Source organism: Medicago sativa, chromosome 7, assembly GCF_051527215.1.
Source record: "Medicago sativa cultivar Bolivia chromosome 7, Bolivia_mono, whole genome shotgun sequence".
NCBI lineage: Eukaryota > Viridiplantae > Streptophyta > Magnoliopsida > Fabales > Fabaceae > Medicago > Medicago sativa.
This window is the reverse complement of record NC_140755.1, coordinates 78,734,681-78,762,249: the sequence shown is the minus strand read 5'-3', so window position 1 is coordinate 78,762,249 and position 27,569 is coordinate 78,734,681. Positions and strand designations below refer to the sequence as shown.

The 27,569-nt window shown below is 32.9% G+C and overlaps 3 protein-coding genes across 3 annotated transcripts; 2 read left to right on the top strand and 1 right to left on the bottom strand.

Annotated features, from left to right (window-relative positions):
* Nucleotides 1-1,287: 1,287 nt before the first annotated feature.
* On the bottom strand, nt 1,288-5,472 carry LOC146908886 (uncharacterized). The gene is made up of 3 exons (XM_085724299.1): nt 3,324-5,472; nt 2,183-3,124; nt 1,288-2,100 (listed from the first exon to the last, which is right to left on the bottom strand). Exons 1-3 carry the CDS (start codon nt 4,854-4,856, stop codon nt 1,516-1,518), a joined length of 3,060 nt encoding a protein of 1,019 aa, XP_085580425.1. The 5' UTR covers nt 4,857-5,472; the 3' UTR covers nt 1,288-1,515.
* Nucleotides 5,473-10,421: 4,949 nt separating this feature from the next.
* Nucleotides 10,422-17,196, top strand: LOC146908885 (zinc finger CCCH domain-containing protein ZFN-like). The gene is made up of 7 exons (XM_085725997.1): nt 10,422-10,590; nt 11,405-11,562; nt 12,057-12,119; nt 13,813-13,932; nt 14,219-14,509; nt 15,161-15,478; nt 16,574-17,196. Exons 1-7 carry the CDS (start codon nt 10,566-10,568, stop codon nt 16,853-16,855), a joined length of 1,257 nt encoding a protein of 418 aa, XP_085582123.1. The 5' UTR covers nt 10,422-10,565; the 3' UTR covers nt 16,856-17,196.
* Nucleotides 17,197-23,940: 6,744 nt separating this feature from the next.
* On the top strand, nt 23,941-25,125 carry LOC146908884 (uncharacterized). Its single transcript, XM_085725996.1, has 2 exons — nt 23,941-24,522; nt 24,721-25,125. Exons 1-2 carry the CDS (start codon nt 24,409-24,411, stop codon nt 24,967-24,969), a joined length of 363 nt encoding a protein of 120 aa, XP_085582122.1. The 5' UTR covers nt 23,941-24,408; the 3' UTR covers nt 24,970-25,125.
* The last annotated feature ends 2,444 nt before the right edge of the window (nt 25,126-27,569 follow it).

Genomic DNA, 27,569 nt, shown 5'->3' with positions numbered 1-27,569 from the left:
ATTTTATGGGTTAATACCCCTTTTGGTCCCTGTAATTTGGGCACTTTCCGGTTTTGGTCCCTGTAAAAAAAAAAGTTTAGATTCTGTCCCTGTCATTTGAGATTCTTCCACTTTTGGTCCCTCACTAAAACCAGTCAGCAGAATCTGCTGACGTGGCAGGGCGTGGCAGGGTGACTGTGTATTTATTTTTGTTTTCAATTTTTTTTAACAAAAAAAAGTTGCCACTTGGATTATTATTATTATTATTATTATTATTTCAAATTGAATTATTATTATATCAAAATTAAAAAAAACTTAATTATTTGTAAATGAATAAATCAATTTCAGCTTCCATCCTCTTCTCATCCTCCTTCTTCTTCTTCTCCCCATCGACATTCAATCCTTCAAACCAGATCCTTCAAACCAGATCCTTCAAACACAAAGTCGATTTGCCTTTCCTTCACCATTTCAATTGAGTTCGTTTGCAGAAACTCGGATTTGAATTATTGTTTCTGCGTTTGGTAGGTTTAGCGTCAGATTCGAATGGGTGGGAGCGAGATCTCGAGCGTTGGCAACTCAAGTGGAGGAAATCTTCCACTTCCAGTTTGTGGGTGTAATGCAGTTATGAAGTTGTGGTTATCAAACACTGATGAGAACCCCAAGAGAAAATTCTGGAAATGTCGGTATTCAAGGACGAATGTGCAAAGTTGTGAACTTTTAATATGGGATGATGAATTGGAAATGTTTTTTGCTAGAAACGGATATCCCCAGAAGAAGATTGACAATGGTTCCCTCAAGAAGATTGAAAGTGGCTGCAATGGGTGTGAGATGACGACAGAGTTTTTGAAGAAATTTGGGAAGGATTTTGGGAAAGAATGCGGACAAGAAATAGGCCAGGTGCTTGAGTCGAAGAAGGTACTGAAGTTGAAGAGGAAATGCGAGGTTGAGAAGAAGAAGAACAACTGGTTGTTCATGGCATTGTTAATGTCCTGGATTTTCTTTGCAGTAGCTTTCAAACTAGCTTAATAGACATCTTTGGGTCCTAGTGTTTTGTTGTTTAGAGGTTGTATTTTGGTTCAATTGTTGGAACAAATTTGATGTCTATGTAATGCCTTAACTTTGTATGGTGCTTCACTGAGTATGAATGAATTGATTATGTATTTTGTATATGTAATGCCTTAAATTTCTCCATTTGTATGGTGCTTTGTATTTTGTTAGTTGTATATGAATTTGAAGAAAAGTGTCATTGCTAATTCAAACTTGTTTGAAGTAAACATAGCAAAGATAGTTATAGCATAATAAAGCACATTATGTGCATTTGTCTCATTACAAATTAAAGCACATCAAGTGCATGTAATGTAGCATAAAACCGAAGTTAAAATGCAAGCATCTAGTTCCAAAACATAATGCACACCAAGTGCATATTACAGACCAGCAAGTGCATATTACAGACCACAAAATAACTGCATAGTAGCACATCTAGTGAATAAGTCAGACCAAAAAAGTACATGAAAATGCAAATCACAGTCAATACAACTACTGTGTTGATCTTGTAGATAGTTCTCCCCAAGGCTTCATATAGTTAAGGTAGGCACCAAGTCTTGCAATAGCAGGTACTTTAGCAGGTACTTTAGCAGGAACAACAGCAGCACTTTCTTGGGTCATAACAGCACCTTCTTCCTCATTATCAATTGTCATAGGTTTATCAGCAGAACATCCAGGTCCATCATTATTCTTAAGCCTCTTCACTTTCTTCAATCTTTGACTGCATCTTGTGGGAGAATTCACTGTGGTAGCAGACTTTACCTTTGGCTGCTTTGGCTTTGGCTGCTTTGGCTTTGGCTGCTTTGTCTGGTTTGACACATTGCTTGACTTATACACATTGCTTGGCATAGACACACTGCTTGACTGAGAAGCATTACTTGCATATGACACAGCATTCTTGACAACATCATCTAGTTGGGCAGCATTGTTGATAATAACTTGATCAAAAAATGCATCATCATCAGCATAAAATGTTTCTTCTGCAGCAGCACCAATTTCTTCTGCAGCAGCAGTTTGTTCTGCTGCACCAGTTTCTTCTGTAGCACCAGAAACATGTACTTCTGTAGCAGATTTTCTCTGGATAAATCATGGATACAAATCAGAACATCAGAACATGTATGTAATCAATTAAAATGAATTTGTAAACATATGCATATACCTTTCTTTTCAGTGCAGCAGGGTTCTGGTTTTCTTTACATCTCCTAGCATTGTGCCCAAATTTGTCACAAGTAGTGCATCTATAAGCTACTCCTGGTCTCCTAAATCTACCACCACCTTCACCAAGTTCCCTGAACCTCAGCTTTTTAGGTCTACCTGGACCCTGTTTAAACTCAGGAGGGAGCATGTCTTCAACTTCCACATGTGGCCACATGTCTTCCCCATTGATGGGAGAAACATTAAAACTATAACAGAGTGCATATGTTTTTCTTGTGTAACAGTTATCAACATAGTTTTCAGGATTCATTTGTTTATACCCAAGTGCTGCCACAGCATGCCTACAAGGAATTCCAACTAGCTCCCAGAAGTTACAGGAACATTGTCTCTTACCAACATCAACAATGAAACCTTGACCATTAAAGACATGATTGACCTGATATTGCTCATCTATACTCCAGGTTGGTACCCAATGAGCACTAAATTCTATTTCCTTATCTAGCCTTTTTCTAGGATTTGGCATGACATTATGTTGCCACCTATCAAGTTTACTACAAGCAGTTGCCATCCTATTCATTAGATAGTTTCTTATCCATTCACACATGGTCAGAACAGGTTGGTCCCTAGCAACTAGGATTGTGCTATTAAAAGACTCACTAATGTTATTCATTATCACATCACATTTGGGATAAAAACTGAAAGCATGTTTACACCAACCTTTAGTTGGATGCTGCATCAACCATTCCCATGCATCTTTGTCTACCTTCTTAAGCTCATTCATCTTCTGCTCCCAGCCTTGGTAATATGTAGCCTTGGCAGCACCCATCATCAAGTCTCTAATCAATGCTCCTCCTCCAAACTTCTTCTTAAAATTAGCATACAAATGCCTTAAACACAACCTATGGTCCATGGTCTGAGCATTTTCTTCAAGCACTTGAATGAGTCCCTGTAATACACACATCTACTATATCACAGATCTAGTCTATTAAGAAAAGAATCATACTCACAGATGTAGTCTACTCACAGATCTAGTCTATTAAGAAAAGAATCATACTCACAGATCTACTCTATTAAGAAAATAATCATACTCATAGATCTACTCTATTGAAGCATAGATCTATAATCAAATCTATAGAAATTAATACCTTTTGTTGGTCTGAGATAAAGACATATCTTTTTTCTTGTCCTACATCCTGTAGCAGCAATTGAAGAAACCAACTCCATGAATCCTTTGTTTCTGTCTCAACAACACCAAATGCTAAAGGAAAGTATTGATCATTTGGATCTCTCCCTACAGCAACCAACAATTGACCTCCATACCTTGTCTTCAGGTGACATCCATCAACACCAATAAATGGTCTACATGCAGAAGTGAATCCCTTTTTACACCCATCAAAGCAGAAGTAGAAACGACTAAACCTTGGTTGCAGTGTAGGGGCTGGCCTCTCCATGTTAATTTTGCAATTGTTTCCTGGACAAACCCTTTTCAACTCTGCAGCATACCTCCACATCATAGAGTACTGTCTTGATGCATCACCTTCAACCACTGCTTTTGCAATTTGCTTTGCCTTCCATGCCCTGCCTTTAGTTATGCCCACCGCATGCTCTCTCCTCATATCTTTCATAATGGTAGGGATGTTTATCTTCTTATCAGACTGTAGTTTTTTAATGACATCTTTGGCAACCCACTTGGATGAGGCAGACTTGTTTTTAGTTACTCTTGCACACGTGTGGTCTTTGTTGTATGTTTTAATTTGGTATGTGTGGCTGGCACCCACTTTACTACAAAATACCAAATACCCACATTCTTCCCTACATACTGCCCTCACCCTTTTGTTATCATTTTTAAGAAACTTGATGTGGTGCCCATTTAATACATTCCATTCCCTAATGGCATCCTTAAAATCATCCAGAGAATTGAACTCCATACCCAACCTGAACTCATAACTCTTGCCCAACTGCTCCTTCCTATATTTCACATAACTTGGACCCTTTTCATCATTTGAAGCATCAGGGTCAGAGCTGCCCAATTCATCAGACACATACTCATCTTCTGGATCAAGCATAGAAACAGGAACTTTCACTTTCAGCTTGCCTTTCAACTTATCAGCACCACCTTTCTTCCCTGGAGACTTGTTAGCAACAGTCTTCACCCTAAAAGATTGGCCTCCTATCTCCACCCTATTGGTTCCATTTGGAGGTTGCTCAACTTCAAAAACACCAAAACCATCATCCAACCCCAATGCCCTTTCCTCTTCACTGTCATCCAACCTTTCCCTTCTAGCTTCATCATCACTGCTGTAATCATCATCATCATCTCCAGATCCCATCAATTCAATGCACTTAGGATCAGATACATACTCACAGTTACTACTCACATTGTGCTCAACATACATGTGTCCATCCATTCCTGTCTTCATTGCTTCTATCCCAACAGCTTTAATATCACCATCAAGTAAGACATGCTTGAAACCCTCATCAACTCCCTCTATCTTCCTCCACAACCTAAAGGTCGATTTATCATACTTCCATTCCTTCACCAAATCCACAGCTTCAAAATACGACCATGTGTCTGAGTCTTGCCCATTAATCACAGTTTCCATCCCACCCCTGTAAAACATTGTGTCTTCTTTTACAAACTCACCACCATGGTGAAAAACAACGTTGAATAGTCCCATACCTGTAAATGAGAATAGTGTATGGGTATATTATTGTTTGTTCAAAAACCCTAAAAAAAACAAGAATAAAAGCAAAGAAACTAAGAAAGATGCATGAATAGTGACAGTTTCTTCGAAAATCAAAAGCGTGGGAACAAACTTACCTTCAATCTTCACCGTTCGTTTTCCCTTTCGAAGTGATTCGTGACCGTCGATTTAAGGATGGAAACGAATCTTAGCCGTTGATTTCCAAACCAAATTCGTAAATCTGAAACTTGATTTTCTTTCTTCAATCGACTTCCAGTCGTTACCACGCCTTCTTCTTTGATTCACGTTTCTGGAATTTGCAGGTTTATGGAAGAAGAAGAGAGAATGCGAAGAAGATGGAATTTAGAGGGACTAAAAATGAACCTAGGGTTTTGACATACTTTTTATAATTTCAATTTCAATTTTTATTTTTGAAATAATAATTAATTTTGTAATTTAATGAAATAATAATAATAATAATCCAAGTGGCAACTTTTTTTTGTTAAAAAAAATTGAAAACAAAAATAAATACACAGTCACCCTGCCACGCCCTGCCACGTCAGCAGATTCTGCTGACTGGTTTTAGTGAGGGACCAAAAGTGGAAGAATCTCAAATGACAGGGACAGAATCTAAACTTTTTTTTTTACAGGGACCAAAACCGGAAAGTGCCCAAATTACAGGGACCAAAAGGGGTATTAACCCTAATTTTATTGATTGATATAAAATGCTAAGATGTTTGTCTTGTTTCTTTCACTATTTTCATCTTCTTCAAATCCATTAAAATTTATGTTGCAAATAGGTTTCAAACCTAGAAAACTCTTTTTCCATTTTGTTTCATCCCAAATAAATGTATTTATTGTGTCTATAGACAGGACGAAAATCATACAAACCAATGAGTAGATAGAAGAGGTCGTAATAAAAGGGTCACTCTTATTTTCATCTCACTCAATGGTACAAATCAAGAATTCAACAATTGAAGATGGTTTTGGTGTAATCTATGAGTCTACTAAAATTTCAAATATTGAATGTGAAGAATCCTACATCAAAAACAGTCATTAATTTCTTTAAATTTCTTATAGATCTTATTGGTAATCTAAATTATGTTTTTTGGTAATCCAATATTCATTGAGATCACATCTAAGATTTGACGTATGGATTTAAGGTCTTTTGGAATTGTTGATGTGGTGTCAGACTCTTAAAATTCAAATGATTATATGAAATGAGATATCTAAATTCTAATGATACAATTTGTCTACATATGATAGGTTGAAGTTGAAGGAGATGAATATGATAAAGATCCTTGAAATTCAAAGACATAATTAAATATACAAAGGGCTATTTGGACTGTCATGTAAGAATAACTTAATTATTATGGTTAATTTATGATGACTCGCGTGAAAGGATGCAAGTGTTCATGTAAATTGATGCAGGTATCCATGAAGGGGTGTGAGTAATTTTCTATAAATATATGTAACTTGATGAAAGTTACTAACTAATTAATGTTTAAGGGTTTTGTCACTTCCATAAAGTTTTTTCTACCATATAGTTGTCAACAAAAGGTCATGACAAAGAATGAACAAGAAAGATATATATTGAAATTTAGAGGATTGTTGGTTATTCCTTTTTATCATCATGGATGAATGTTTGCTATTTAGTGTCTTTATTATATGACAATCATATGTTCCAAGATCTTTACAATGTTAGTTTTCTAAAATATAAACGTCAATTTGAAAACTAATGCTTTTACATGTGATATCAGAGCATAGTTACTGATATCGTGATTATCCTTCAACGGAATTTTCACAATTTTAAAAATCAAAATTTGAAATCGAGTATTTAAAAGAAACAATTTTTTAGGGAGTGAATTTTAGGGTAACCGAAAATCGTAAAAGAAATCATTTTTCAATGATATCGGAGCATGGTTACTGATATCATGATTTCATTAAAACTGTTATGTCATCATGTATGATGCGTTGGTTATAAAGTTTATATAGACTTTATAACCATGAATCAATCAATTAATCAATATTAATTTATGTTTTGGTTTTCAACTCTAATCGACATTGTTATTTTCTTATGAAATGTTTCCATTTTGAGAAGTAAACCAATACTTTTGTCTTATGTAGAAATATAAGCAAATTGAAGATATATACGTGTATAATTGGTTTTATTAAAATGTAAATGTTTCCCATATAGTAGCTTGATTTTCACGAAGTTAGTACAACCACGCTTCCGAACAAGTTTTAAAAGGATAATCTATTACATCCCCTCTAACTTATCATTGTATTCATCATATCGTCCAACAACTTCCATGATAAAATTATACAAAAATGTGGAAAAAAATTGTTCAACAGGTATTTTTTTTTTTTTGCACAACAAGGATGTGATTTAATAACCTCATCGTTGATGGTATTTATGGGGATTGTATGTCTAAAAATAAAAATATCCGTTTAGTTGTTTAGTTTCTTCTTATGGGATTTTTGGACTCTTTTGTACCCAAAAAAACATATAGTTAAATATATTTATTATTTCTTTTTCCAATATAAAATTAACTATATTTATTTGTGAAAAAAAGTGCAAAAAGTCCTTAAGAAGAAACTAAACGAACATTTCTAGGTACGCAATCCCCATAAATATCATCAACGAGGAGGTTATTAAGTTCACCAGAAAGGGGTCTTTAAAATAATAATATTCTGAAAATACATTGTAACACTGAAATTAGCAAGTCAATCAACACTTTTGTTGCTTTCTCGTTATGTATGGTGAACTTGACTGCGCCAACTACGACCCAAGAGATTTATGATACGTCGAATAAACCAAGGAGTTGTCCCATTAGTCTTGAAATTATTAGTAACCATGCCAATAAGCAATTTGGAATAGTTTTCCACGCACAAATGTGAAATTCTATCACGTCGAGCTAGCTCTAAACCAAAATACAACCCCAAAATTTTTGCATGAAGAGAATTACAATCTCCAATCCTACGCACAAATCCTTTGAGTAATCTCCAATCTTATGCATAAATAATGAGTGAATAGACGTTATTATCCTTGAACTTTGCACAAGTCGTTCAATTTCATCCTCAAATTATTCAAAATTATCAAAACGTCCCTAAAATTTACAAACATCATCAAATTGATCCCTCTGTCAAGTCTCACCATCAACGGTGATAACATTTAACTTTGAGTGCTGACGTGGATTGCCACCTCAAATGCCACGTATTCAGGGACGAAATTGATCAAGGAAAAATTTATTTTTTTAAATTAAAGTCATTACAAATTGTTACATTGTCAAATTGATCCCCAAATTATTCATTAAAAATCAAGATGGTCCCTAGATTATGTCACTCCCTATCAAATCGATCATTGAAATATTTATCTTAATCATCAACATGATCTCATGATGCAAAAGTGTGGAAAATAACTTGAAATTCTCTTCGTTTTCTACATCCACAAGCATATGTTATTATAAACATGATTTTGCATATGAAAGCCTTAAAGAAGCTCCAGTGTTTGTGGTTGAGGGACGATTAGTGATTCGATAGCACAATAAGGAGGAGAAAGAACTCTTCACCATTTGGGATAGGGCATGCATTAATGCTTAACCCATATAAGTAAATACAAACAAAACATGATAATACCCTAGGCTTTAGCCCTCTTTGTAATAAAAAAACCATGACAATACAAGATAAAATTGTATTAGATAATCAACAATAACGAATACTTTACATGCAATGTGTATGCAAATTTATAAGGGTCCTAGTCTTAAATATGTTACATGAAAATCCAAACAAATTACAATAACATCGTTTTCTAAAGTGTTTTTCTTAACTTCCCTTTTAAATTTTTAAGGGGTCCTAATGAAAAAAAGAGTAATTGAGGTAGCTGATGTGATTTTATCTCATATATCCACCAATTGCGGCAAAATTGTTTATTTCCTTCGTGGTAAATTTAAACTGTCCTTATAGCACCGATTTATTTTAATGAAATTGATCTTTTTCGACTTCATTTAAGTTGCATATGCATCTTTTACATTGACAATTTTATGTTTTCACTCATAAGTGTGCAATGCTTAATTATTAGATTGAATTAGAAAATAATGGAAACTGAAAAGAATAGGTAGCATATCAAAGCCACATCTCGTTGCTTGAAATATTATTCCAGTGTCTAAATCCTTTACAATTTTACATGTGAGCATTGCCTTTTTATTTTGTGTGCCCATCAATAATGCGTTGAATATTATTTATATGAACTATATACTAAGGTTTTTATCATCTTAAAATATTATTTATATAAACTATGTATTAAGGTTTTCATCAATAACTCAGATATTTTAGTTGATATTTTTTATTTTCATTGTGTCTCCTTCTCATGTTGCTAGCCACGGTTGCAAGTGGTTTATAATATCATATGCTTGTGGATGTAGAAAATAGAGAATTTGAAGTGGTTTTCAACACTTTTACATGAAGACTCGGAGGTTACTTCCAACTTAGATGAAACTTCATTTGAAACATGCAAAAGGTAATAAATAACAGTTAACCACATTCTTTTAGTTTTTAACATTTATTTGATAGTATCAATGATCAAGATAAATAATTCAAAGATCGTTTTTTACATTGAATGTCATAATTTAGGGACCATCTTGATTTTTAATGAATAAATAAGGAATTGATTTGACAATGTAACAATTTGTAATGACTTTCATTCCAAAAAAAGTCCAAGAAAAAACAAAAAATTTAGATCAATTTCGTCAATGAACATGTGACATTTGAGTTGGTAATCCACATCAACGTTTAACATCACACATCATCACCGTTAACGATCCAACTTGAAGAAAGGACTAAATGGATTAAAATTCATCAAATTCATAGACTTATTGACTATTTAAAAAAAAAAAATTGGTTATGAAATTGACCTATGCATGCAAATTAAAGGACGAAAAACCTATTCGCTTTAGAAATAATCTCCAATTTTTGCATATGTGAAAATGTCAAAATAATTTATAATAAAATATGGAAGGAGTATTTTATAGTAAAGTTCAAAAAGTTTATTGTATATTGCTATATTAAAAGTAATGTTATTTGAACAACTATATTTTAGACCGTAGCATAATCAAAACAATATAAAGAAAGTAAAAATACAATGCGAAAAAAATTGTGATAAAACTTGATTTAAAAGCATTTATAACAAGTTGACATACAGGGACAAAGGAAGGGAAAGTCAAAATATGTGGATTAAAGAAAAAGAAAAAAGGAAAAAAGAAACGTGTGTTGTGGAAAAGGCGGGTGAAAAAAGGGAGCGAGCGAGGGGGGATCACTAGGAACAGTAAAGAAACAGTTATAGATAGATTGGATAGATAGATGAGATGAGGTTGGTTGGTTGGCTTTTATTCTTTGTTCTCATTTGTGGAGGAGTGCAAAACACACACCTCTCTCTCTTTCTCTTTTTCTTTCTTTTCTCTCACTCTCACTCATTTTCCTTTTTATTATCACAATCAAAATATTAATAAATAACAATAATATAATTATTATAATAATTGTGTTTTCTCTCTTGGTTGAGTTGAGGGTGGAGGTTGATCTCGGGTAGTTACAATTCATTTGAGTTGAAAGAGTGAGTTAACAAAACGTGGGGCTGTGAGTTTGTGAGTGTGACAGACAGGGCGGTGATGATTCTAATCTGATACTTCTATATGCCGCATCGCATCAATGGAATACGATGCCATCCCTCAAGGTTCTCTTCTCTTTTCATCACCATCACCGATCATCGCTTAATTCTTCAATCTCTTATTATTGATTGTATAAGAAGATCTGAGAATCTTCTTACAATAACCGTCACTCTCTTCAAACCAACTACCTTTTTTTTTTTTTTGTTTTTTTTGGTTGAGTTGCAGTTCCATGTGTTTCTGTTGGTAAATGTTCATGCTCATGTTTTTACTTGATTTTGCAAAAAAACTTTTCTCAAATTCAAATATTCAATGTCTTTCCTTTTTTCAAACTAGTAATTCATTTTTTTTTCCTTTCAATTTTCTGCTAATTTTAGCTTTACATGCTTTCTAACATATGCATGCAAGGCTGCGATCACAGCTTTGATTTCTCAGAAAATTACCAACAATTGTTTTTTTAATCATGAATAAATGTTAAGACCGTTGATTTCATGATAAACCAAATTATTTTTTTAAACATGTATTAATTATTAAATATTCAAGTTGCAAATTGTAATTGATTGAAACTTTTACACCATTTTTTCATCTTTGAATATTTTTAAACCTTTTTTGTGTGACTGTGAAGAAATTGTAGTGTAGACCATGACACTACAGCTTTTGAAAAGTCGTACAAAGGGGTTAACTTTTTCATCACACAGTGGGGCCATCAAGGACCCTGCCAGTGTCTGTGACTTGGAACTTTCTATACTTCCATTTTTCAGATACATAACCATAAGTTAAACCCACAATGCCAGTGTGAAAGTGGAATTGATCATTTTTTACAGCTATGTTACTTCAGTTTTTCTTTTGAGAAATTGACTTGTACGTGTTTTGGTATTTCAGAGGCAATGTGGCAAATGAGCTTGAGGCCAAGTGAAACAATGGAATCAGGACCGTATCCGGAGCATCCTGGAGAACCAGATTGTTCATATTACATAAGAACCGGCCTTTGTAGATTTGGAGCAACATGTCGGTTTAATCATCCTCCTAACAGGAAGCTGGTACGAACTATGCATTTCATATGGACAAATTGTATTTATAAATTTATTATGAATGTATTTGGTATTATTGATACTTGAACAAAATTCTTTGTTTGTATTTTTGTTCGATCACACCCACAACCTTATTATCACTAATTTCCAAGGTGCTGGCAGCTATAGGCAGTTGAAACTGAAACTATTTGGTTTTGCCACTCCCCCTTGCTGTTCTTCTTTCAACAAGTGATCTTTGCTTGGTTTCTTTCGAATAAAATTACCTGCACACATGTTCAGGAGTACATTACTTTGAATTGTGTTTAGCATTTTTTCTCTCTACAGATACATTCTCTGTTAAGCACCAAATTTCTTTTCACTGCTTTCACTTATTTTCATAATGATATTGTTGATGTGCCATCTAATGTTAAATCTATAACACCGTCTTGTTGATACTTTTCTATTTGACTGGACATAATTAGATAATATAGGTATCTGATAAGTTTTACTTCAAATATTGTCAGGCTATTGCCACTGCACGGATGAAAGGCGAGTTCCCAGAAAGGTTAGGGCAGCCAGAATGTCAGGCATGTACTTGTTTCTCAATGACTGCATAAGGTGCATATTGCTTGTTCATGTGCATGCTCTGTGAATTCCTATTTCATAGATGGAATTTTAAAATGTTTAAAGTTTGTTACATGAAATCTTTAGAACACTTGGAATGGGCTGAGAGATTTCTTCTTAGGCCCTTTGAATTTATAGTTATATCCAGTAACAATTCAAATCCCGTTAAAAGATAACTCCTAAATTATAGGGATACAAGACGAGGAAATTATTTATAATAATCAACTCTCCCAACTCAGCTGGGGCAGACATGTCATGTGTATCAAGTTTGTTATATATCAAAGTTATCCTATGTGCTTGAAGAGATTTGGTGAATATGCCTTATAGTTCATCTAATGAGTTCACATATGAAGTAGCAGTGATGTCCATAGTTACACTTTATCCCATATAAGATGGCAATCAGCTTCTATGTTCGATTAGATGTTGAATGACTAGATTGGATCCAACGTCCGTGCAATGAAACTCAATCATTACAAATAAGTTTTATAGGTCTTCTCTTGCAAAACTTAATACTAAAGCAATTGTTTTATGTCTATGTAAGTTCACAAGTTGCAAGAGCCATAACTTGAAACTCTGCTTTTGACAATGCTCATTTTTGACTGCATAACCTCAATCCCAACAAAATACTGTAGTTGGCCCAAGTCTTCAGTTTGAAAGATAAATGCTAATTTAGACATTCGATGCTTTCTTGATTGTTTCTTGTAGTAATGATAACCCCTATCTAGGAATAACAAATATGTAAACTTATTATTAGAGGATAAATGATTATTAGACACAAAATGATCTACCTTAGTACGTACTATACCAAATGCTGTATAACTTTACTAATTTTTGCAAACTGTGCATTGGGAATTTATTGAGACCATATATAGACAATTTGGACAAATGGCGGTTTGGCAAAAGGAGAGAAAGTATTCCCATGATCAAGGCCGGGGTTAAAATGAGGCTTTGACACCAACTGGAACTCTCAAGGATACTTGGAATTTCCTGAGAGATCAGCCCATATGAATGTTTATTTCTATTTGATTGCGATTCAAATTTCTAATAAAAGGTCTCCTAAAAAATATCCTAATAAAAGATAATGATGTTATAAGTCACAGAAGTAATCTATGTGCGATAATTAGATTTGGAGTCCTCATGTCCAATATGAGGAAGACATCCTTTGTCTTTTGATGAATGGAGATTGGCAGTGGGGGGCTAAAAAGATCAATCTGTCAATGAGTGTTGCATTATGCATGTAATCCATTTTTGTATTATTATCTCTGCCTCTCTGGAATGACTTATTTTGATTTGTTTGAAAGTAGTGTATTTGGGCAGAAAGTTGATCAAATTTGTATGTTGCTTTTTGTATGCATGAATTTACATTTAGTGCCTGACATGCCTCAAATAGGATTACCTCCAGTAGAGGGAGCCTATGTGAAACAAAAGAAAACCAGTTTAACAATTCACTGGTTCCAGTGTGCTAATTACTTAAAAACACATATCCATGTTTCTCTTAAGATCTATTTATTCTGTTTAGTTGCATGAAATATCAATGTTAACAACGAGCCTATAATGTTAAGCCCCAGTATTGCTTTAGTCATTGTACACATCTGTACTTGTGTATTTACGTATTCACCATATTACAAATATTGATATCTATTTTGTGTTTTACAGTACTATCTGAAAACAGGAACTTGCAAATTTGGAGCCACATGCAGGTTTCATCATCCTAAAGACAAGGCTGGGGTTGCTGGAAGAGTTGCCTTGAATATTTTAGGCTATCCACTCCGCCCAGTTAGTATTCAAAATTTCCCTCTTGTTTATATGTAATTACAGCCAAATCAGTAAACGTTCATCGATTTGTGGCCAATTATTGTTTCATTACTCATTTGGTTTCATTCAATGGACTTGCCGTATAAACTTTTTATACTATGCTTTGATTCAGATCATTCTTCGCAGCTCTGTTTTTCTAAAATTTGTGGCCTTGTATGCTTCTATTTATTACCTTACCTGAATTTTTTATGGGATCCTTAATATTAATTAATAGTCTAATTCTATATTTTCTTTGTTGTGTGTGCAGAATGAGTCTGAATGTGCTTATTATTTAAGAACTGGTCAATGCAAATTTGGGAACACTTGTAAATTTCACCATCCTCAACCAAGTAATATGGTACTTCCAATGAGAGGTTCTCCTGTTTATCCTACTGTCCAGTCTCCAACTACAGCAGGTCAGCAGTCATATGCGGCAGGAATTACAAATTGGTCTACTTCATCATATATTCCCAGTCCAAGGTGGCAAGGCCCCTCAAGTTATGCACCTTTAATTCTACCTCAAGGAGTGGTTTCAGTGCCTGGGTGGAGTACATACAATGTAAGATCATCCAATCTTTTCGTAGGATAGGTTATAACAAAGGAATAGAAAGACGTGGTATTCTATGCTTGTGGTTGATTATGAGCCACACTTCAAGAGTGTGTCATATTGTTTCTGTTTGTCGAATTTAAAATTATTTGTGTTTTCACATAGCTTAAGGTTTTGGTATAGTTGGTTAGTGACATGGTGTCATGATTTTTTTTGTTTTATTCCAAAAATACACTTGTGTGTGTGTGTGTGTGTGTGTGTGTGTGCGTGTGGTGGGGGGCTTGTTCGGCATAAAACTATTCATGTGCTGCTGTCACTTGGTGGCTTGAACTTTTTGAAGAGTTGGTTCATAACACCATGGTTAAGTTAGTTGGGCGATTGGCATACATCCCCATCTCACGTCCTTGTCCATAAAGGTCTATTTCTTCTGGAAAATTGTACTTTTATTGAAGAGCAATTTCACAGTCTGCGTTTTTCAGAGAATAACTTGGCATCATCTGTATGATATGGTTAACTATCCTTTAACCTCTAATTTAATGCAATATGGCAGATATGCAATTATCTTTGTACTAAAAACTTACCAATACTGTAATGTGTTAGCATCTAATGGAACTTACCAATACTGTAATGTGTTAGCATCTAATGGAATATTCATTATTCTAGGGTCAAATGGGATCAGACAGTCCACAACAAACAATGAGAAATGATCAAACCTATGGAACTTCTCACCAAGGTGATCCAGAAAATGCAGGACTCCCAGGGGTATATTCTCAATACCGTTCTGGCTCTGTTCCAGTAGGATTCTATGCTTTGCAAAGGGAGAACATTTTTCCAGAGAGACCTGATCAGCCTGAATGCCAATTCTACATGAAGACTGGGGATTGCAAGTTCGGTGCTGTCTGTCGTTTTCACCATCCACGTGAGAGGACGATTCCTGCCCCTGATTGTGTTTTGAGTCCCCTTGGCCTTCCTTTGCGTCCTGTGAGTTGATATCTTGTTATCGGTTCTATATCATGTTTATGTTTCATTGTTAAGTTATTTATTTCTGAATTTATACTTCATTATAATTATCATAGGTTTTAAATTTTGAGTTTGCTAAGGCCTCGGAAAAGAATGAGTCTTCTTAATTTTGCTTGTGGATTATTTCATTTTTTTACTGCATTATTCTTTAAGCTTTACATTTGTCTGCCTTTGCAAAAAAAAAAAAAAACCCTTTACTTTTGTCAGTTATTTGTATTTGTATCCTTTGAGTTTTAGCTCTGGACAGGACCCTACGATTTTAGTAGAGATATACCCAGCACAATTGTTGGGCTTTGTGCTCTGTGCAGGAATATTGGGACCCTATACTCAATATGGGTCATCTGATTTAGGGTAACATATCTATCTTTCTCCAGAAATTATGAACTCGACGCTGGAGCTAAAAGGAAGATTGATTATAACTTCTCTGGCGTTCTGTGTTGATAAATTTGCTGTTGTATTGTATGATGATAACTTGTTGGCCTTTTTTTTTAACATTTTATCACTTTGTTTCTAAAAGATAGGCTTTTAACATATTCCAAAAGCTATCAACACAACAAGAAAAATGCGAGTTACTAACAGTAATAACGGTTTAAAATTAATACTTCTATGTTGGTCTGTGATATATTCCCACTTAAGATGTTACATGGGAAACAGGGTAACGGCTCCCTAAGTAATCACGACCAGCAAAGGGAGTAACTAATATCCCATGGTCTCATATTGGAGAGAGGAAAAAGAGCAGAGGCAGTATGGGATATATGGGAACCAAGGGAAATAGTAGCTTGTATGAGTTGTTTCTGTTTTCTAAACAAATCGTGATCTGTGGCAGCATTGTGGCAGCATTGCTGTTGATGGTCATATCATTCCCAAAATATCTGTTATTATTTTCTTCTTTCAAATGTGTGAAATAAAGTAAACATTGACCTTTAATTGGGTGAAGCGAATAAATGCATTATTTTAGTTATTTGAGAGAGATAATAAGATACACAATTATTGTATCAATGTTCTCATCACATTGATTTTGGTACAATCTGATAGAGGTAATCCCATTTTCTGCAGGGAGAACCACTTTGTGTATTCTATTCGCGGTATGGCATATGCAAATTTGGCCCAAGCTGCAAGTTTGACCATCCAATGGGAATCTTCACCTATAATGTATCTGCATCACCTTTAGCTGAAGTCGCAGGACGGCGTCTGCTAGGTTCTTCATCAGGAACTGCTGCATTAAGTTTATCATCAGAAGGACTTGTTGAGTCGGGCTCAGTAAAGCCAAGGAGGCTTTCATTATCAGAGACTAGACCGAATCCTTCCGGTGATGATGACATTGATGATGAGGGATAATGTTGTCTCTTGGAAATGGGCTATCTGCGTTTTACAATTTTTTTCTTAGGGGAGAAAGCGTAATCTGTGAATTGATTTCCCCATTGCTGGAGATGTACAGAGTTCCAAACACAGAGTTCATGTCAAAATGATTCTGTCAACCTACTATTGAATGCAGTTGGCAAATCCAGTCGTTCTGGATTTCATGCTGCGAAATTGTATAAATTTCATAAATATTTGTCACATTTGGTCAAAATCCAATGTGAACATTTCTTCAGTTAAGCCAATCTATCTATTGAAAATACTCTCCAGTGTAAAAAATATCTTTCTGGAAATATATAATAAATCAATGTTTGGCTCCAGTGTGAATCTTCCAGCAAATCCTTTTCTTTAACGAAACAGTTGGGTTTATTTTTTACACTGCATGTATAGAAATTTGTTGCAATGGCAAGCCAACATTAGGATCAATATCCTTAATTTTTTTGGACAATCTTATCAGAATTTAGCTGCTGTCCAATGAAGTATTTATTATTGTGAAGTATGTATTTATGCATCTATATTTTTCTCATGTAATGCTAGTTTTCCATATCAGTTTTGCAGTGATGACTATCTTGGATAGAGTTCATTGTGCAGAAGTTGAAGGGCAAAAGTCAAGACTGTGAATTTCGGCGACATCAAAAGCACACATTAATTATATGCTGTTTTGCAGATATCAAGCCTCAACTGCATGTTCCAATAAAAGGTGGTAGTCCTTTCTGGCCTGGAGTATGGTTAACGGTACATGCAATACAACTAAATCAAAGTGGGGAATTTAAATCCTTCCTATTAATTAGCTTTACTAGAATCAACAATTTATGGCTAAACTAGAAGATACATGTGCAATGTGCTTGATATGTTGCCCACTGATTTTGGCAAGTGTTATCTATAAGCTTATGCAGGTAGGTACTATGTCGATTCTTTCGTTCTCCCTACTTCCACTTTTGATTCATAGAAAACGTTATAACAAGTATATCCACAATTTTGGCTGATCGTATATTTTGCATTCTAGAATTGCCAACCAAATATTGGTAAGTTTGTTTAATTGTGCCAGTTTTTTAATATCTGAAAAGAACAATTTAATGGAATTGTTTCCTTTTGTTGCCCTTGATGTACACTCCTTTGTAAATATTGCTGCTTGCTTGAATCTTCATATTCCATGAAAAGTGCAGTTAACTTGCATGCATTGCTACTTGATCATGCCAAGTGAGTAAAGGAGTGCTTCATTAATTTAGTTGGTTGATGAGTCACATCTAGGATGAGATCTCAACCACTTTAGGAGGTCCCTTTGAAAAAAACAAAACAAAAATTGAAAAAATTGATGGTAAGAGGATACACCGTTATGAATTTGTTGGCTAAATTAGCAAAAATATCTAAATACATAGAGGTTGATTTAAGTTTTAAATTTTCCTTTAGTGGGATTACTATTCTTTTTATGCAGAGTATATATCATTAAAATTGAAGAAATGAGCAATGAATAAAATACTACATATTGAGTATTCACAATGTTAAAGCATAGGATAAGCAAATTTGATACACTGTTTTCTGTTCGTTAGTATTTATGTAGTACTTGTCTGCTCTTGCATTGCTTTAAACCTTTGTGTTTTTATATCTATTTTAGATCATGTTCGGATATAAAATTTAATGTGTGTATCTGCTAAGGAATACTCAGTTAATTTTAAAGCAAAAAAGGAAAGGTATAATTAGTGAAGAGTATATATAAAATTAGATAAACAACAAATGAGCGAATAGTAATTTTACAAAACGTTAAAGGAGCCGTTGAGAGTATTTAATCCTTGCTTTACACCAAGACAAAAAATATATGACCTATTAATGTTTTGTGAGTACATTATATTTTTGGTAACTGATGTTATTGTTGCGAATAGTGATGGAATTAGCATAAATTTTACGAGGGTAGTACAAATAATACTTTTAAAACTATTGTGTTTAATTTAACTAATAAGTAATTTCCGTGAGCTTAGCTCAGTTGCTAGAAATATTGCATATCATATGTAGGGGATGGGGTTCGAACTCGGACACCTCACTTCTCCACATTTAAAATGTGTGAGTTCTAACAACTAAACTACTTGAAGAAAAAAAAGAGTAGCACAAAAACTATGGTGTAAGAAAAACTTATACAAAATGTAAATTGAAGTAGCACAAAAGGAATAACACTGACAATAGTTATTTAGAAATGTTGAACTCGACGATGTTTGCGAAATTATTTATAATTGATGTTTTACTAAACAAACCAACAGTGTCTTTTTTAATATACATAAATAGGTTATTTGCAATTTTTTTTATTCTTGTCTTAACAGTTTTCATTGTTGATAAAACTCTTATTGTTGTAGAGACCAAAAGTAAGATTAAATCTATTAATCAGGTGACAATTTTTTTTACTTTACTAATTTTTGACAAATAGACTTGTTTGGACATTGATATATATATATATATATATATATATATATATATATATATATATATATATATATATATATATATATATATATATATATGGGATTTGCTAGAACACACCCACTAGTTTTTATGTGGGAGTGTTTTAGCAAGCTACACCTTAAGGTGTATTTAACTACTTTTTAGTTATAACTTGCTAAAACACACCTTCTAAAAAATAAATGGGTGTATCCTAGCAAATGTCTATAGGAGTTGCTAACATACACCCACTTATCTTTTAGAAGGTGTGTTTTAACAACATTCACCTTAAGGTGTATTTAACAACTTTATAGTTATATCTTTGCTAAAACACACCTTAATAAAAACTAGTGGGTGTATCCTAACAAACCCTATATATATATATATATATATATATATATATATATATATATATATATATATATATATATATATATATATTAAATGCAATGGTAAATTTTATTAGCTAAACTTTCACGAGAGTATCTACCAAGAACATCTACAATGGAGACAACATCTATTTCTGGGTACTTAAATGGGTCTCACGTGTACATATCACTAATTTATAATTTTTTAATAGTAATACCTAATAAGCACTCAATCTCTCCAACTCAGATCTCACACAAATTTTTTAAAGAGACCCACTAATCAACCATCAATAACTTTATATCATTACGTTTCAATTTTTTAATATTAAAAGAATGCGGATCCCGATTAAAATTGGAGGTCTTAAGTAAGACTCCGGATCTTATAAGACCCCGAAAAAGTTTCTCTCCAATGAAAAATCTAATAGGCACCGGATCTTAAATGTCTAAGACCCTCCTATTGAAGATGTCTAAGATCACTCTCAATGGAGGATGTTTGATTCATCATAGGTAGCCAATAGATATCCATTTTAGGGAGAAAATCCGATTGGGGTTTCTCGAGTAGGCTTGTCCAATTAAACAACACTCTTTTTTCTGTGGGTCCTTCACTATTTTTATATTAAAATATTAAAATGTAATGATATATAATTATTTATATATTTTTTAAAGAGAAAAATATAGATAGATGATATACCGTTATGGTCGAATTCATTTAGAGTGTGTTTGGATGGGGGAATGTTTTGAGGGAATGTAATGTTATGAGGGAATTCAAATACTTTGAGGTGAATTCCATTGTTTGGGTGAGAGAATGTAATGTAATGTTGAGGAAATGTAATGTTATGAGGAAATTCAAATACTTTGAGGTAAATTGCCTAGAATTTTAAATTCTTTAAAATTTCCAAATTACCTCATCCAAACACACTCTTAGAATTTTTCTAAAGATGTTGAGTTGAAGTGATTAAATATTTATTATGCACTAATTTTTATATAAATGAGTGATTCGTACAATTGAGAGATCTACTTAAATATCCAAAAAATGAATATCCATGTTGTGGAGGCTAAATATTTTAATTGAGACCGGTTTTTACTTTGACACAAGTCATTGCCTTTATTTTTTGGGTCAAATCAAAACAAAACACGAGTCCTTACCATTGCTTGAGTCGGAGACAGCTAGGCCAGAGTTTCTTAAGGACAGAGACATGTACCTCCAAAATGTCTCATGTATAACAATTCAAGGCATACATATTTTTAAATATAAAGTTCCAGTATTCTAAGGCTTATTCCAGCTTTAAAATGATTTTTCTTTAGGGGTTAAAAATGATTATTTTTAATTATTTAAGCTGTTAGAGGTTAATGTTTTGGTTAGACAAAGAAGAGTAGTAGTACCATCATATTCTCTAATTTTCTAACATAATGTTGACGACAAAAGCTACACCATATCTAACAGTAAGACATAATCGAACTTTATTTTATCTTATCTAAATTTATGTAAACAAATCATCTAGCTTCACACGTTTTTTACCCTTTCAGTAATAAAGTACCACCATACTATTGTGTCTTCTCTAACGTAAGCCTATAACTTAGGTGAGTGCCAACTTGCATTTTCTGGACTCTATTATTAGGAGAGAACCTGTGAGTTGATGTAGAGCTTTTTGTTCACATAAACCCAATAGTGTGAGTTCCACACTAATTTCCCTTGTTTTTATTATTTTTTACAGGAACAGTAAATGATACTAACAAGATAAAACAATTACATTTTTTGTTGTTGATATAAATAGAAATTTTAATTGACGTCTAGACCCAAAAAAAAAAAAACTTTAATTGACGTGTTCTGGTAATTACTTTAATCAGTGTAAAAATATCTAAGATTTCAAAAATAAACAAAAAATATCTCTCACACATTTTACTCTCTTGGATTTAATCCTTTCTAGTCTATATCTATTCTCTTTGATAAAATTTTAGCTCTAAACTAATTTATGGATCAAATTTATCAAAATTCAGTCTTTGAATAATCTAAACTAAGATTTTGTTAGAGAATGAGAGACAATAGGGTCACCCAAGAGCTAATTATATATTTTTTCTTCTCAACAATACTTAGTGTAACTAAATTTAGTTGCATGTTTAGAGCGGCGATGAATTTGACACAATGAGAGTCTATCACTCTGAACAAATCACCCCTACCTTGAAATCCACTTGGGTTGGCCTGATGGTATTGGCTTGGGATCTGGAAGTGTGCTCCTCCTCGAGGTCTCATGTTTGATTCTTTCTAGTGCCAATTTAGGTGGACTAGTTTAGCTTCTTAAAAAAAAAAAAAAAATCACCCCTACCTTGTATTCTAGGAGGTGTTAATATGGAGTATGTTGGAGTGAGCTTATCACCATGATTTTACACCGATTCAGATGAGCGAAGAGCCTTGCCACTGTACGTTTAATTGTCATTTCATTGTAAACAATGAAAAACTATAAAGTATAGATTCATTCTCAACCCACGGTTAACGTCTACAATTGATTTTTCATCGCCAAACAAACACATGTTATGTCAAAGAGCGTTGCTATTCACAATGAACACAGTTTCAAAAAAATGTCCAAAATAGATTATAAAAAATTGTAGAGTTTGATGTTTCTTTCACACAATACACGATGAGTTGATAAAACAGCAGAGACTTTGACTACAACTCTAATATGCAATGGTAATGTATTCGAAGACATACTCTTCATGATATAAAACTTTTTGTATGTTGAAACTCTAAAATATAGTTTTGGTTAAAATCATGATATTCGAAGACATACTCTTCATGATACAAAACTTTTTGTATGCTAAAACTCTAAAATATAGTTTTGGTTAAAATCATGATATTCAAAGACATACTCTTCCTAATATAAATCTTTTTATATGTTGAAACTCTAAAATATAGTTTTGGTTAAAATCATGATATTCAAAAACATACTCTTCATGATACAAAACTTTTTGTATATTAAAACCCTAAAATATAGTTTTGGTTAAAATTATAATATGGGTCCTCTTAACCGGGACACTGGTTAAGAAACTAAATGTAGAAAGAAAAGACAAAACATTGAAAAAAACACTTTTTCAACTTTCAAAAAATATAATACACAATTTCCGAAAAAATATTTCCTTTTATAATTCCTTGTTAACATTTCCCTTATAATATTCGAAGACATACTCTTGATATAAAATCTTTTTATATGTTAGAAACTCTAAAATTTAGTTTTGCTTAAAATCATGATAACTCAGATTGATACTGAAAATCTCATTGGCAATCCAAACAAAAAATCACAAGATCCAACCTCACAGATTGAGTGTGTGTTTGGTTAAGCTTTGGATATAATTGATTCTAATAGAATTGATTATGATGGAATTGATTCTGACAGAATTAATTTTAAGAGAATTGATTTATGTTTGGATACAATAATGCATAATTGATTAAACAAACTGAATGTTGTTTGGATAGTTTTTATCAAAATTGCTTTTGAATGTATAATTACTAAAATGGACATAGCTAAATTCAAGTAAATGTGCTTAGTCGAATGTATATGTAGATCAATACTAAATGTAGATATATTATTTAGTTTAAATAAATAAATTTTCTATATATTAATTTAAAACATAATAAATACAATCATTAAACTAATTTTTTTTACAAAATATTTGTTCATATATTTTATATTTTTTGATAAAATATATTTAAGTTAAATAATACTAGAGTTAGTTGCCAAAAATGATAAAATATAGCGTAAAAGAAATGTAAAAGAAAAAATACAGTAAATTTGAATGGGGATATCGTAAAGAAAAATTCAAAATTTGGTAAATCATGACCATGAACATTTTTCGGGGGCTAATTTGGTTCGTTAAGTTTTCTAATTAAATTTGGTTCATCAAATTAAATTACAAAGCAAAAAGATGGAGAATTGATAAATGGTAATAAAGGAAAATAATAGGTTGTAATAATCAAAATAGAAAATTTAATGTAAAATTGATTATAGAAAAGTTAGAAGCTAGGATTTGTAGCTTTAAGAATAATTGCTTTTGGAGGATAGAATCAATTCTTAAAAGCCAAACCAAACACCATTAAAAACTCGATTTTTCACTTTTGAAGGTCGTAGAATCACTTCTTAGTGTTGAAAAGCCAAACCAAACAGACTGTGAGTCAACAAACTAGTCTAAACTGTAGAAAGTTTTCATACTCAAATTGTCCACTTTATTAGGTTTACTAGCATTCACACATTTAACTATTTAAGTGAGATGTAGAGAGAGAAACAAAGGAAGAAGCTTTTACACCCTTGATTTCTTTTCTGTTTTTGTACTTTAGTTCAATATTTTCAATTAAATATAATCTCACAGTTCCTCTCTTTCTCTATCACTCTCTTCTCTTTACTTCTACACGCCAAGGTCACTCTTGTGACCTCTGTTTCCAAAGGAAACCCTTTGTTTCCTCTTTCTCTTCTTTGCCAAACCCTCTCTTTCAACTTCAAACTCATAATAATTCATTTCCTTTCTACTTTCACTTTCTTTTCCTTCTCTTTACTTGTTGCAATCTTCAAAGCTAGTTTATTCACTTCAGTTTGGTTTACTTCAACTCTTTACACAATCAATACCAAGCTAAACTTCACAAATTTATACATAAATAGCCACCAAATATTCATTTATGATACACCAATTTAAACCTCATCCACACAAAAACAAGATTAACAACTAGCCCTTTTTCAAAAACATAAACCTATGACTATGAAGCTCTTGTCTGTTACAAAACCAACCATGATGATTCCTTCTCATTGTCTCATCCTCTCTCTCATTTTTCTTTCCATTTTATCCAATGAAGCAACCTTACTCCATGTAAGTCCTCTCTCTCTCAGCTCATAATATATGTATACCCTTTTGAATTTAATTCATGGATCTAGCTAATTTTTTTGTGGGTGGTACTAAAAATTGAAAAAGATTGTTTTTTTATGATTAGGATTGAGGAAGCAAATGGGAATATTTTTTTGTGGGTAGTACTAAAAATTGAAAAAGATTGTTTTTTTTTATGAATAGGAAGCAAATGGGTCATTTCCAATGGTGCCAGTGATGGAAGCTGGGAAGATGATGATGATGATGAATGAGAGCAGAAGAAAACTTGGAAGCTTCAGGATATGTGCTATATGCACCTGCTGTGGTGGAGCAAAAGGGATTTGCATAGCTTCTCCTTGTTGCTATGCTATAGATTGCAACATTCCCAATAAACCTTTTGGTTTATGTTCATTCATTCCCAAGGCTTGTAATTGCTTTGGATGCCATCTTTAATTCCCTTTTTAGTTTGCTTGATTCCCCTATTATTATATAATTTTATTGTTATAATAACAGTAATTGAAATTGAGGATTGATTATTATCTTTAATTAATTATGTTGCAAGTGTGAAATGTGAATGAGAAGTTAAGAATTAAGAATATTTGTTCTTGATTTGTTTGTTTATTTAATTATTATCATCATTATTATTTTATTATTACTGGGATTTTTAGGATTGTCACATTGTTTGTTTGTCAGAGTAGCAATGTATGATTATATTATATATATGAAGTACATAAGGAATCATGAAACATTGTCCCTTCAAATGGGGATATTGGGGTTCATAATCATCATAATTTTTCCACTTTTTTTCAATGAATGAATATAGTAATGCAAGTGCTTAGTGAGTCTGTCGTTTGGCTAGGACTAAGATTCAACTTTACAACTTTTTTTCTCATTTTGTTAAGAGGACTTGTTGTGTTTTTCTATCTTTTAATTTTATTTTTCATTTGTTTGTTTTAATCATAAGATGTTCTTGTGCAGACACTGCAATATTGATGGATTTTTATTGTATATTATATGGTGGTAATATTTTGCTGCTACCACTATACCTCTCTTCATCACTTCCCCCAAGCATTTGTTTAATTTTGTGTCATAAAGTAGCACTCATAGTATGTTTTGCTTTAGATTAGATCTGCTGGTTAATTAATATATTACAAGCTCTTATCTTAATAATTGATAATAATAAACAAGTGTTGCTGGTCTTTGAATTTGTATCTTTACTACTCTTAGTTAGATTTAACAAATGAAATATTTATGCCAAACTTGTAATCAAAGTAAAATGGTGGCATTTAGCTCATATAATCTATGAAGAGAGATAATACTATAGTTATGCTTATTGATTTGTGTGGTCCCATAATTTGATAAGTGGGACACCCCCTTATGATGGAATATAGTTTGTTTTTCACATACATTTGATAGAGAGGAGTGAAGAGTGACAATTTTGGATAGAAGCCCCATTGTGGATGAGTTTTAATTGTTTTTGTAGAAGATAGTTGTAATGATATTAATGCATATTGTTGCACCCAACTGTATATATTAAGGTGTGTGGTAGTTGGGTAGGAGTAGGCCAATTAAGCCTTAGCTACTTGCAATTTTAAGTTGTTGGGTTCAGTTCACTGCATAATTGACTCACATCACATGCATCAACACATAAGATTAGATGTTCATGGTTTTGATCTCCGACTATAAACAATTCTTGGTCTGATTTTACTGATTTTACTTATCTTTTCGCTGAACTTTGAATTATTAAAACCCTTTTATAAGAATTGGCATAATACTGATACTTATGAAATATTTATACAACATGAATACTTATGAGTATTATTGACAAATTTGTGAGGATGAGGCTTACGGCTATAAGCTTTGAAGTAGCATGTGGTGTATTGAATACATTAATTTAGAATCTTTCTGAGCTACCAACCCATGTGCTGTTCATCAAAGCATATTTTAAGGATTTTGTTTTGACTCATTTTTTAATGATGAAATGAATGACAGTAGCTGTTTCAATATTTTCTCTTAATTTTCTTTTGATGAGTTAGCTTTGTTTGTTCCATCTTTGTTGATTGGTGAGTCAACATGTATTTCTGCAGCACATAAAAAGTAAAGTTTGTTCCATATTTAGCTGCAGGCTCATTTTTGGGGGTTGGAATTTGGATCCTCTAAACCCATCCCTTCTCAATCACACTCTGCTCAGTCTCTTAAATTCTTCTTTTCTCTCTTGCTTTTTTTCCTTTCTTTCTCTCGTACAGGTAACTTAATTTTTCGTATCAAAGTATTCGTTCCTTTATCTTGTATGCTCTTCAACAAAATGACAGTTACAAACTTAGAATCTATCAAAATTTAAACAATCTTTTTTAGTTTTATCTAATATTTTGGCATTTGTGTTTTCAAATAATATATTACAAGATACCTTACGAAAGTAACTCTTAGCTTATATTAACGATAAATTGACTATATTTTATATTTTATTATACAAACAATCATACTTATATGAAACACTTATGTTATAAGCACATAACCAAGTTTATCCAAATATAGCTAGTAAATTTTACTCAGTTTCCACATTTAGTCTCCTAAATCATGCTCAAAATAAATTTAAAATTATAAACCGCACCCTCTTCCTCTTAGGCTTCATTTCTTAACTCCATTCCCTCCTTATCAAGGGCCCAAACCCATTGACCCACCATGGCCAGCATTTATATCTGAGGACTCCACGCCAAATGCATGATTGTTGCTATTTTGGCCTCCCACAAATGTTTAAACTGTTCGGAAGAAAATTTATGAAGGACATTTTTTGTGCTTTTAAAGGTTTCAAAAAATAACTTCTAAATGTTGTTTTTTAGAATAATAAAAGAGCAACAATCTAAATGCATTGCTAAGCTCATCGTGTGGTACTGGACCTACGCATTGTGCTACTTCTTTCCGGATTACTATTGCCTTCACATTTTCACCACTCACTTGGCGTATACTACATCCGTCTTTAAATACATAGCCCCTTGAGTAAATCACAAGTATTAAGAAAATTGATTGTAGTAACAAATGATATTGTTTATAAA